The sequence below is a fragment of the Amblyomma mixtum genome, chromosome 5 (genome assembly GCF_055824585.1).
Source record: "Amblyomma mixtum isolate Tamu chromosome 5, ASM5582458v1, whole genome shotgun sequence".
NCBI lineage: Eukaryota > Metazoa > Arthropoda > Arachnida > Ixodida > Ixodidae > Amblyomma > Amblyomma mixtum.
The window spans coordinates 182,199,553-182,211,889 of NC_143016.1; the positions used below are offsets into that span (position 1 = coordinate 182,199,553).

The window sequence follows — 12,337 nt, forward strand, 5'->3', positions numbered from 1 at the left end:
TGGCTTCTGTTTTGTGGTTTTCTGCGCTGCGTGATCACTGCATATTAGTAATATATATCGGAGTGTGGCCAATATTATGATGACTCAAGTAATGGGTGACAAGAGTTTTGTACAAACTATCCAAGCATGTAATAGTTTTTTTCCTTTGTCATTGTAATTTTTACCGCACACTATAGACCATATTTTGATGATGAAGTGGAACATAAGCCAGCAGAGAAATTATAATATTTTCTTGAGTTCCTCGGTTTCATTATGGACGAGCTTCAACAGTCACAGAGTTTTCGTTGAAATTAGCGGTATAATGGTAGGCCTTTCACTAAGGTGACTCTGGGGACTGTTAGGTGACATACCGGAGGGGACCGAGAAACCGTGGCGCAGGCTTTGTGTCGTCGCCTTTATTCATACATATTTACTAGCACGTGATGTAGTCGCACCGAGACATACGCGTGATCACACTTGGCCTTAGCTGCGAATTTGTTCTTCATCATTGCCATCTATGGAGCTTGTGGTAGCGCTTCGCGCTTGCCAACATTGTTGTCACCTTGTCGTTTTCAGGCTCACACATCATATTGAATGAAAGCAGGCCTGCGCCGCTCCACCCATTAGTGACTTACGAGCCCTCTTACACCACACCGCTTATGCAACTCTTGAACTTAGCTACTTTAAATGAGAAGGAGCAGGCACGCTTTCCTTTAGGGCTGCCGGCATTGGCTCTGTAAACAACGGTGAGGGTGCACGCAGGTTAGGGTGGCTATTGTTGGAACGAGGGACTTGTGCTCGGGTGCCAAGAAACGTCGGCCCGCGTCAGTGCGCCAGCTGGTCGTGCCTGTAGGACAAGGCCGCACGGTGGTATTTCCCGTGGTGCCCCTGGCTGCCGAAAAGAGGGAGGTCCACGTGGTCGCCAGCAGCTACGAGTCAGAGAGGGACTCAGTCAAAGTGGAGCTCAGAGTGGAGGTGAGGTGTGGGACAAAGAGAAGTCGATCTAATTCTTGCTTTTATAAATCTGTTCCATTCGCTCTTTGTAGACATGTCGCTGTTTGTATGGCAAGAAAACGCGCAATTTTTAGTGAGCAATTCAAGTTTTAAAATTTTTTCAGCACTTGATTTAAATGTTTCAGGTGAAGATAGATAAATGATTCATGCTGAAAGTTTGAAAGTCAATTACGGCGAAGCATAGACTCAGACATCCGCCGCCAAAGATCTGTATTTCTTGAGCGCAGTTTGATGGAGAAAACTGCATATCGTAACCATACTTGTGTTCAACTTTCTGACTTTCTTTAAGCGTTGACTGATTCATTTTCAGTTAAGTGGTCGCTTTGTCATTAAAATACGATGTTCAATAATATACAGGCAACCTTACTTTTGTCCGCAGTATTTTAAGCATTTACTGAGTTGGTGTAAGGTCTTTCCTAGCAGTAGAGAGTATAATTGTCGTGTTCCGCAAAGTTGCGGAGGGGCTGAGGTTCACGCATGAGCTTCCTGCCAATAACTGCTTGCACTTCCTGGATATATGTATTTCTCATAGTGATTCACAAGTGTGCTGGACGTGTCTACCCCGTTCTAAAAAAAGAAATTTTGCCGTATAATCCGCCTTATTCGAAGTTAGTCAAAAGAAGCATTGTGCCGAACTCCATGCGTGGTGCTGTCTACAAGTCTAGCCCTCACTTAATTCCTGACAGACGCAGCGAGCAAGTGGCACGGTTGAGAAAATCGGGCTGTCATACTGTCCGTAGCAGAATGCCTCGTTCAAGAGGTATATAAGAGGGTTTACCCTGAGGACACTGAAAAGAGCTTGCCGAACAACCGAAGAGTGGCCGCTCCTTACATAGACGGCATGTCTCACCGACTCAAAACAGTATTGGAAAGAAACGGCGTCGCGGTGGTATTGACAGCACCGATTAAGTTGGCCAGGCTATGCAGAGTCGTCAACGACGGCCAGGAGGAGAATGACTGCACCAAGAAGCATCGATGAAACCCTGGAATGTCAGAAGGGCGATGTGCACAACATTCCTTTCTTCTGCGGCAAACGCTACGTAGGACAAGCAGGCCGTTGCCTAAATGAAAGACTGCAAGAGCACCAACTGAAGGTTTCAGCCGCTGCGGTAGATGGCCACTTAGCCGAACATTACAAAGAATGTCGAACATTACAAAACCTGCGCGTACTCCAAAATTGAAAGAAACCGCTGCCATAGAGGAAATGAGCACAAAGGGGGCGGGGGGGGGGGGGGCAGGGAAATACTAGACGCCCTTTACATTAAACAGGATGGGAACGAAAGCGCGAGCAGGCCCTCCGTCACGCTGAGCAATAAAGAAACAAACTTTCTAGAACAGTACGCAGCCCCTCATAGGGTATGAACTTCCACTACTTTTGCTCCCAACCGGTCAGCTGGCGTTTAATATCTTCTTTGTTCCACTTAGCCTTCGTTATGGTTATGGCGGGTAGAAATACCCCGGCCTCCAAGCGCAATATTCTTGTCTGCCTTCGGGCTCCACCTTAGTATTTGCGGCAGCAGTCGTTTCTATGTTTGTATGCCCTTTTCACTTTTGTTGTTTTCACATTCGTTGCACGGGTTGGGTGGCTTGAGTTGGTTTTGGTTACATGTTTCTTGGTTCGATCGATTTTATGTGAAATCTCTGGTTTACCCTGGCCTGCCAATACACAGGTCTTTTTTAGCCTTTATCTTGCTTTTTACACGCTTCGTTCACCATCACACTTGCGTCTTCGTTGTTTTTGTACTCGCCTTTCATTTTTTTCCTTCCAGTTTAGATCGTATGTAATCATCTTTCATGAATTCTTCACCTCTGCATTCCAGTTTATCGCTTTTAGTAACGCCCGTGACTTATTGTAACACGTGGCTTTTTAGGTTTCATTATCACATTCTGACGGGACTGCAACTGCAGGCGGCACCAGCGGCGCAAGTAAAGGAGAATGGAAGATAAAATCCTGTATACATACGTGCTTTCCGAAGTAAAATTTCAGTTGCAAGTCTAGCGTTTGTCCTGTCTGTATTATTTCCGTGTGCGTCTCCCTTGTGCGCTAGCCACTATGTCGAATTATAGCAGCCAACTAGCCCAATTAAGAGCCTTGACTTTCCTAGCCGTCGGTCCCAACCACACTCAGAAATTCAGAGCGTGCTTCAATATGAAGTTGCTTATTAAGGTCATTTTTTTCGTATATTGCTAGATTCCACTATAAAAACCAATATCTCTATATCCACTGTTATCCATTCGGCAGCTTTGCATTTCCACTGCGAAGGCACAAATCTGGTGGTTCTTACCCGAGCAAAATTGTCTAACGTTAGCCTACTTATCTTTGCGAGACCAGCTTGGATCGCCAAATTCGACCTGTGACAGCACCTGCCATGTTACGCCGTGCTGTCGCACTGTATGTGCATGTTGTAAACATTCTCTGAGACTTTTTTGGTACCAACGTTTTGCTATCGTCAAAAACGTTTCCTTTGGTTTTCTATGCCAGCCTTCACTATACTCTGTTCGAGCACGAGACAGCTTTAAAGGGGCCATGACATGGTTGTTTTTCATACCGCAGTATTGTACTTCAGCAAACTAATACAAGAGCATATGATTCAATTTCCAATAATTGGGTGCCCAGGAGCGCTGTATATTGCGAAAAATCCGATGGATATTCAGATCGGTAAACTCCTCCCACCGGCAGGGACAACGGTATTGAATGCTCTGGTGACGTCACAAGGTCACACACGGAGCAATGTCATCTGGTATCGTTGCTGCAGTGCCGGCAGCGACGTCTCTTCTCTACTATACTTTCGCGGGCGAACGAAGTGGCAGTAGTCCCTCGAATATGAGTGACTGGTGCCGCAGAAACGATAGCCATGGCGTAGTTTTTCTTCAGTATAGGTAGGGTCTGGTCACACTAGGCCATTGCGATGCCAATCGAAGGAAGATGGGCTGGTCGGTATGCAGATGCCATCGCTGACGCACCGGTAGGCACGCTAGATCGACGACGACGCTAGCACGACCAACGGCCACGCATCGTAGTAATGTAAACAGGGAGCTTAATTAGATGGTACGACATTCTATAAACTTCAATATTTTAAAGCTTATCGGGCATCATGCTAGACACGGTGGCATAAGCGACGTGTGTGCACCAGCGAAGATGTGCTGTCATTCGGTGCCCGCGCAAAGAAACGAACGGCCAGGCAAGCGACACGGACAAAAAACATCGCACGACGCTGCCGCTCGCCGCCGTTGCCCGGGCTGGCGCAGCCGAGCGAAAGCTTCACGCCCGATGAGGCGGTGGCTTGGAAAGCTGGGCTTGTGTGTACAGCCGGCCATATCTCCAGCTGGCGTGCAAGACGGCCGCTTTTTCTGCGCTCCTGCGCTTTTGCGACAAAGCAAACTTGCGAAAAGCTCAATAATAATCACGGGCTTCGTGAGCCTGTGCTTAGATTTGATATTATCGCAAGTTTGCTCCGTCATAAGCTGCAGGACCAAGGAAAACGCGGTCGTGAAGAACGCCAGCTAAAGGTTTGGCCGGCTGTACCTTATCCGCGTCGAAAAAGCGAAACGAGCTGCTGCATTTCGTATTTTCACGCTTGAATACTAATCGGAGGTGAACTTTTCCCAGATTCTTAAATTTCGGTGGACGGCGCGGACCGCCAGCACCTTTTGTGACGAGCTCTACAAAATCTGCAGGATTCGTACGTGCGATTTCGGCAATTGCGGAGAGGGAATTCGCAAGTTTTAGGGATTGAAAACAGCCATCGAGCGTAGTTTTTGATAGAGTGACCTCAAAGCGACGACTACCTACCTTCCAGGACGCACGTAAAATAATGAAGAAGTGTCGATGCGACCCTGTGTGCACAGCATGTACAGAAGGCAGCCGGCAGCAGTCCTCGGCGTCCACTGCAGAGAAAATGTTGGACGTTTTCTTTAATGCAACTGGTATCGAACGTATTTTTCGGTAGAGTAGTAGGGCGAGTGTTATGTTAGTGCGTAAAAGAGTAAAACTACAATTTGTTAGAAATACTTGATAATATTGTGACGAACTAGAAGACGACGAAGCGGGCAGTGGCGCGGGCAGGAGTTCTCGTGCTAGGCCCGCAGCCATTAAATCATACCATCGCCATCCAACATGTAGTCCTGTCTTCATCGGCTTGCTGCCACGTAACAATATTTAAGATAAGGAGAGCCCAACTTATATTTCATGTCAAGCAAACAAGAAATACTGTTTGTGCACACCTATGTAAACAACTCCAGCGTGGGGCTGCAGGTGTAATCGTCGCATTCCTGAGGGATTTTGCGCACGCACAGCAAATGCTAAGAAATGTACTATTCTCTTGAAGCACTCATGTAGACTGCAGTGACTATTCGTCGGTGCGGGCATTGAAACAATCGAGTCGCTTTAGGTTTTGACGGCAGCTTGATTCTTCAAAAGGGTTCTTAAATTTCGGTGGACGGCGCGGACCGCCAGCCCCTTTTGTGACGAGCTCTACAAAATCTGCAGGATTCGTACGTGCGATTTCGGCAACTTCCCCACATATGCAGTGGGGAAGTTGTCACATTTGACCCTTTTCTCTGCTCCTTTCGTGCCTCAAGCTTACTGTAGTGGCATCTTGTGATAATTTGAGTTTGATTACCGAGCCGACGAATAGCGGGCAAGAAGGTAGTAGCCAGCGACAGAATGTCACGCTCTTTACGGGCCCCAAGGGCGAAGGTATGCACGGCTCGTGCCGCTGTTTACATACGGAAGCACTTGGTTTCTCAAAAGAGGCCACGCTCATAACACACGAATAACGTGTTTTTAAGTGTAAATAATGAAGAAGGTGGGCATCGATTTCTCTTTCTTCAACAGAGGGAAAATGGGTGCCACGAGCAAGTCCGCTTTCCAAAGGGTCACTAATCTCACGTGCTAAGCTGTAGGCTTCCGCACAAATACACCCACAATGCATTTTATTTCGCTAAGATAACAAGAAAAAATCTTTCGAGCGACCGCGGTCCACGGTGTGTATGCAAGCACCTCAACGCAGCCAGCAGCGCGCAGCTGATGACGCGGGGCTGATATTCCCTTGTGACGTCAGCGATCAGGGGTTGCGATACCAGCAAGCAGTTCGCAAAATAAACGATTAAGTTGGGCGAAAGTCATTACAGCGGCAACAACGCCGTCGAATAGAGGAGCACGTCTCATGGGACGATTTTCGTAGAATGCTCGGTACGGTGAACGCTCCAACAGGGTTAGACGAGCTCATTAGTCAGATCAGCGATGCCAAGAAGAAAGCTACAACGAAGCTCTCAGTCAAGTTTGATGCCCCAAAGCCAGATTCCCACCTTTTGAATTTGTGGAATCGTAGGCTTCGGGCTCTCAAGGCGTATCGCCGATCAGGCCGGACCCCCCATCGGAGGCGTGCTCTCACTCGCATCAGTCAAGAAGTTGAGAAGTATACTCTGCAGCTCGCTCTCCAAGACTGGCAGCTGCTGTGCCACTCACTCAATGGAGCAGCTAATTTATCGAAGGCCTGGCACATATTTCGAGCAATCCTTGGACGCAAGAAGCCAATTTCCCCTGCCCAATGCATGGCCTTGAAATTGAATGTCTCCCCGGCGAAGTTAGCTGTACAAGCAGGGAAGGTATTTTTTCCCCAACCTGAAAATGCAGATGTCTTGAGTGCGGACCCCGTATCAGGCACATCAAACGATTACGACGTTCCCTTCACATTAGACGAACTGGAGGCAGCTCTGTATGACTCCAATCACAATAGCGCCCCAGGGCCGGATGATATACGCTACTCAACACTTCTGAACCTTCCCAAGTCACATAAAGTTGCCTCTTGAAAGAGATGAACAAGTACTGGGCGAACGGTGATCTTCCTCTTGCCTGGAAGAAGTCAGTGGTAATACCAATTCCAAAACCTGGCAAGCCAAGTCGAACATTACAAGACCTCAGGCCAATATCGCTGACGTCCAACCTCTGTAAGGTCATGGAACGTATGGCTCTAAGAAGACTTGAATGGTACTTAGACAAGTACAACGTCCTGTCTCCTATGCAAGTAGGTTTTTTCGTCGAGGGCTCTGTGCCCAAGACATTCTCAGAAGGCTTTATAACGACGTTCTCGCATACCCTAGCAGCGCACAGCTCCGAGTGGTTGTTGGGGTAGACGTCAAAAAGGCGTTTGATTCCGTGCCCCACTCGACCATACTTCGCCGGCTACAGGAAGTGGGGATAGGCGGCAACCTCTGCCGCTTCGTGAAAGCCTTTCTTGCACGCGCACTGTAATCCAGCACACTTACAGCATTAACACGGTTCCGATTGCTCCAACAACATCCTACAAGTACCTTGGTTTGCATCTGACATCGACACTATCTTGGGTAACTCACGTCCAAACGATATGTTCCGATGCCTCTCGTGTCCTAGGTTATCTCCGGCGAAACCTGAAATCAGCATCTCCAGACGTTAAAAAACTGGCTTATCAAACATTCGTCCGCCCCAAACTTGAATTCGCATCATCTATCTGGCATCCATCCCAAGCATACCTTTCCGCCGAAATCGAGGCCATCCAAAATCGCGCCGTCAGGTTTATCACCTCTGAATATTCCAAAGAAGTTAGTATCACTGCACTCAAATGCTCTCTTTCCCTCCCATCACTTGAATCACGCCGCATAATTTCACGTCTTTGCCTGCTTCATAACTTCTTCCATCATCCAGCTTCAAGACACCCACTTCTAAAATCCCCGATAAGAACTTCAAGTCGCCTCAGCCATAGCCACCCCATAGCCGGTATCAAGACCCGTACATTAGCAATGAATAGTTCATTTTTTCCCAATGCAATAACACTCTGGAATGCCCTACCTAACGACATAGTTTTATGCAACGATTCAAAATCTTTTCGTACAGAACTGGCCCGTCATCTTCAGAATAAGTGAATTCCTTGTCATTTTTTAACACGTGTTGATCACTGACTTTCATCTGTGCTCGCTACCGCAAGCGAAATTTTTTCTTTTGTATGCTTTCACTGAACATGTAAACCCTTTATCTTTTTTCTTTATTTTTTTTTCTCTTTAGCTTTGAAGTTTGTTGTGTGTGTTCATTGTGCGTGTGTTTTTTATGCTTCTTTTATATGAATTGTAGCCCCCTCCTTATGTAATGCCCTTGGGCCTTTAAGGATGAAATAAATGAAATGAAATGAAATGAAAAGAACTTTCTCAGTAATGGTTGGAGATACTCAGGGTGAATGGCAACATAACCAAACAGGTGTCCCCCAAGGCGCTGTCATATCACCGGCTCTTTTTAACATTGCTATGTCAGGTCTCCCGCCAATGCTGTCGTTGATACCCGGTCTTAATTTTGCCGTGTATGCGGACGATATAACGTTGTGGACTAATTCAGGGTCCCCTGCAGAGCAAGAACTAGCCCTACAAACAGGCCTTAATGCCGTCCATGAATACATCAAGAAGTGTGGAATGGAAACCGCTCCCGAAAAAACCGAGTATGTGGTTGTCTTAAATGGTTCGCGGGTACGAGCCGAGGCCGAACGCAAACTTATCTCTCTTCATTTAGGGCACTCAGTAATCTGCCGGAAACAAACAATCCGTATACTCGGCATGCTTACTGACGAGGATGGAGGAGCCAAAAGCTGGCTTCATAACACGATGCATAGCTGTCATCAGGCTTTACACCTTATGCGCCGCGTCTCTGCGCGTGGATGGGGAATCAAGGAGGTGGGGCTCCGTCAGATTACCCTGGCACTCATAACATCAAAAATCCTGTACGGATATTCGTACATGCGGCTTAACGCAACCCAACGCCTTCAGCTTGAACGAATCAATCGCAAGGCGATGCGCCTGGTTACTGGTCTGCCGCAGTACTGCCCAGTAGTGAACCTACACGCATGCAGCAAAATCAATGCCCTACAGGATCTGGCAGAGCAGCAATCGCTAGCCCAGCGAGTCCGTCTCTCCACAACGGCGGCTGGCCGACAGGTCCTGCGGGCATTAGGCTACAACGTTGACAACTTAGAGCCACTTTCGTCCGCTGCCCCGCCATGGGAATTGATCGACTTAGTAGATGGTATGCCATTACCAAAGAATATGAGTTCGGCTAATCCTCAAAGGCGCAAAGCTGCCGCCAAACGGCACGAGAAGACATCATACAAGTTAGCCCAGGAAGGAGCCATCCAACTACACACAGACGCCGCTCAGTTTCAACATTGCGCCGCTATAGCTTGTCACGATTCCGTGTCAGATACCTCTGTAGTTCAACGGCTTTCCGAGGAACACACCGTCACCAATCTCGAACTCATGGCCATACGACTTGCCATTACTCGAATCGTAGAAAGACAAGATCTGGCTCCTTGCACCTACCATGTTTACACAGATTCACAAGCAGCGTACACCGCCTGCCGCTCAGGGGGAGGTGACTATGCCGTTCTCAACACTATTCGAACAGAAGCCCGTCGCCTGCGAGAGGAGGGCTACACTGTCGTTATCAAATGGATTCCTGCACACGAAGGAATCACTGGAAACGAAAAGGCACACCAGGCAGCGCGCGCAGCAGCTCTTTCCGCACCTTTGCCTGGATCCACATTCGATTCCGCTTCTTGGCCCCCTGATGACGTTGCGCACCCGTCGTCGCCCCATATGGATAGGGCGGAGACATGGCATCGCGCACAACGCTATCGTCGCAGCATACTCCAGCACTTGGCCAACCCTGAGCAACTATATCGCCGTCCACATAGCGCATTAAGGAGAGTGGAGGCAGTGCTCCTTCGCCGAGCCCAGACCGGCCAGCTTCTATCACCAGCGAAATTGCACCTCATAAACCCGCGCTCATACCCGACTCCTCAGTGCCCGACGTGCCCTGCCAGAGGCACGGCCGAACATCTCCTGTGGAGCTGCCCTACCTTTGACGCAGTACGGGAAAGAGCACTCAAGTCCCTGGGCGGGCTTCGACCTGGAACCCTGCAGGAATGGGTCGATCCGCCATCGCACATCGGGCCATCAGACGCACTCCGGCTCTGGCGAACTTTTCTTTCCTACTTCAAGGAAGATGAAGGGCCAGGCCATCACTTCGCGGAGCCGACCTCGGGACGACACTACCTCGAGGAAGAAGCGGACACCGGTCCCCAACCCGCACTCCGACCTTCACCCCCACCCCCATCCTCACCCCCACCCCAACCTCCATGAAGCACCTTTGTTCTGCCGCAAGGTATCGGCCTACTAAATGCAGAAATAAAGACGTTTAAAAAAAGACGATTAAGTTTGTTTTAAATATATCTACCGCACATTATCAACTGAACCTTAAAGAAATGTAATTTAACGTGTTAGGAATTAAATGAAATAAGCAGGGTATGCGCGGAAATGGGCTGTCATACCTTTTAAAAGGAAGATCTTGCTACGCATTAGAAGAATAGACCATCATCCTCAGTATCTCCACGCCAGTACCCTACCATATTCCGCAATTGCCTCAAAACTAAAATTGATGTCCAAGAATCCCGGACCTGGTGATGAAGCTGTTGCACATTAGGCCGCCATATTTACCAGGAGCTTGAGTTAAAAACATAAATTACATGCAGAGTTACCTGAAAAGCTTGACCGCTTTATATAAACCTGTGCCTGCAGGATATCGTTTGCGCTCTAGGCACGGAGAAGGCTTTCGGCCGTGTGGAATTTCATGCTTGTTGTCATGCTTGTTCATAGTGGCCAAGAGCGAAAGGTTTCTGAACTTTTCATCTTTTTTTCTAGCTGCCCGGTCGGCGCAAAAGCGAAACCTTCATCGTCAGCCTTGGCCCTCATAACATGCAGAAGCAGAGAACCAACAATGTGACAACTTCTATGCATGAATTCACAGGTGAGAGATATAATATCATACCCCAAGGTTCTTTGCAGCTCCGGTTGATGGCGAGTTCAAAACAAAGGCAATCATGCGCACAGTTGAAAGAGATGCCCCCTCCCCCCCCAAAAAAAAAAACTAAAGCTAAAAGCAACCGGACATGTCTCATTAATTAAGATGGTATTTTATATAGAAGGAAAGACCCAAAAAGATCTTGACTGACTTCGAACAGCTCTTCTTAATAATACTTTAGTGTTCCGTAGCTACGTTATTGTACTAGCATCTGACATGACTTAGTGGTCAAAGCGACGTTGTAGTGGGATGGTCTGTGGGTTTGTCTTGTAAACTTTCCCAAGCAGCGCAAGTTACCCCTCCGCAATCGGGATGCCTGACCATACGGAATTGTAAATCTGTTTGAGATTTTGTATTCATCTATAAAAGATGGAGATGAAAGCGCACTAAATACTTGAAATTGCCTTCAGGGTACAATCACTGAGCCTTTTACAAGTTTTCGAACGGTATGCGCGATTCAGAAGAGTAGAATGTGCGGTGAAGATCATCTTTATTTTTGTGCCCTTCAACAAATCGTGTTGTCGAGAATGTGAGAATAATTAGACAGTATCAACGAAGATCGCCGATACACAACTGACGAAATTTTAGAAACTACAAGTTCAAGTTGAAACGCATATTAGCGCATTTTCGCCATGGGTTTCAACAGTTTTACACTCATTTGACTGTGTGTCAAGAGTTAAGAAAAAAGACTGAAAGTGCTCCAAACTTTCTTTCTAAGGTTATCGTGGTCACAAAACGTAGTACTTTACATGGGACCCTGCGAGTTATCAAGCGGCCAGCCAAGGAAAGAAAGCCGGATAATTCACCGTAACGATAGCAACAAAAGCACAATTATCCTCTTCCTAACTACGTCCGCTATAGGGCAAAGGCCTCTATCATCATCATCATCACCGCCACCACCATCGCTACCAGCCTCACTACGGTCACTGCAGGGTAAAAGCCTCTCCTATGTCTCTCCAATTAACACTGTCCTTTGCCTGCTGCGGCCACTACATCCCCGCAAACTCCTTTCTGCCGACCCCTGCTACGCTTGCCTCCTCTTGGAATCCACTCTGTCACCCATAAAGACCAGTGGTTATGTTACCTTCGCATTACATGCCCTGCCCAAGCCCATTTCTTCCTCTAAATTTCGAATAAGATATCATTAACCTGCGTTTGTTCTCTCACCCATTCCGTCCGCTTTCGATTTCATAACGTGACACCTATCGTTTCTCTTTCCATAGCTCGCTTTGTTGACCTAATTTAGACCGAACACTTTTCATAAGACTCCATGTTTCAGCCTCACTGGTGGGCACCGAGAAGATATAGCTGTTCTATACTTTTCTCTTTGATGATATTGGTGAGTGCCATTCATGATATGAGAGAACCTGCCATATGCACCCCATTCTTATTCTTCTGCAGTTCATCTCCTGAGTGACTTAGCCAGGCAATGCCATCAGCGAATAAAATTTTACCTGGGCATCG

At 47.6% G+C, this 12,337-nt stretch overlaps 1 protein-coding gene across 1 annotated transcript in view; it reads left to right on the top strand.

Annotated features, from left to right (window-relative positions):
- The window catches only part of LOC149345005 (complement C3-like), a 189,155-nt gene that overhangs the window by 53,236 nt on the left and 123,582 nt on the right, over positions 1-12,337 (top strand). Inside the window, exons 10-11 of the mRNA XM_089547344.1 lie at positions 742-954; positions 10,714-10,819. Coding sequence (XP_089403470.1) covers positions 742-954; positions 10,714-10,819 — 319 coding nt within the window. The remainder of the gene's footprint in view (positions 1-741; positions 955-10,713; positions 10,820-12,337) is intronic.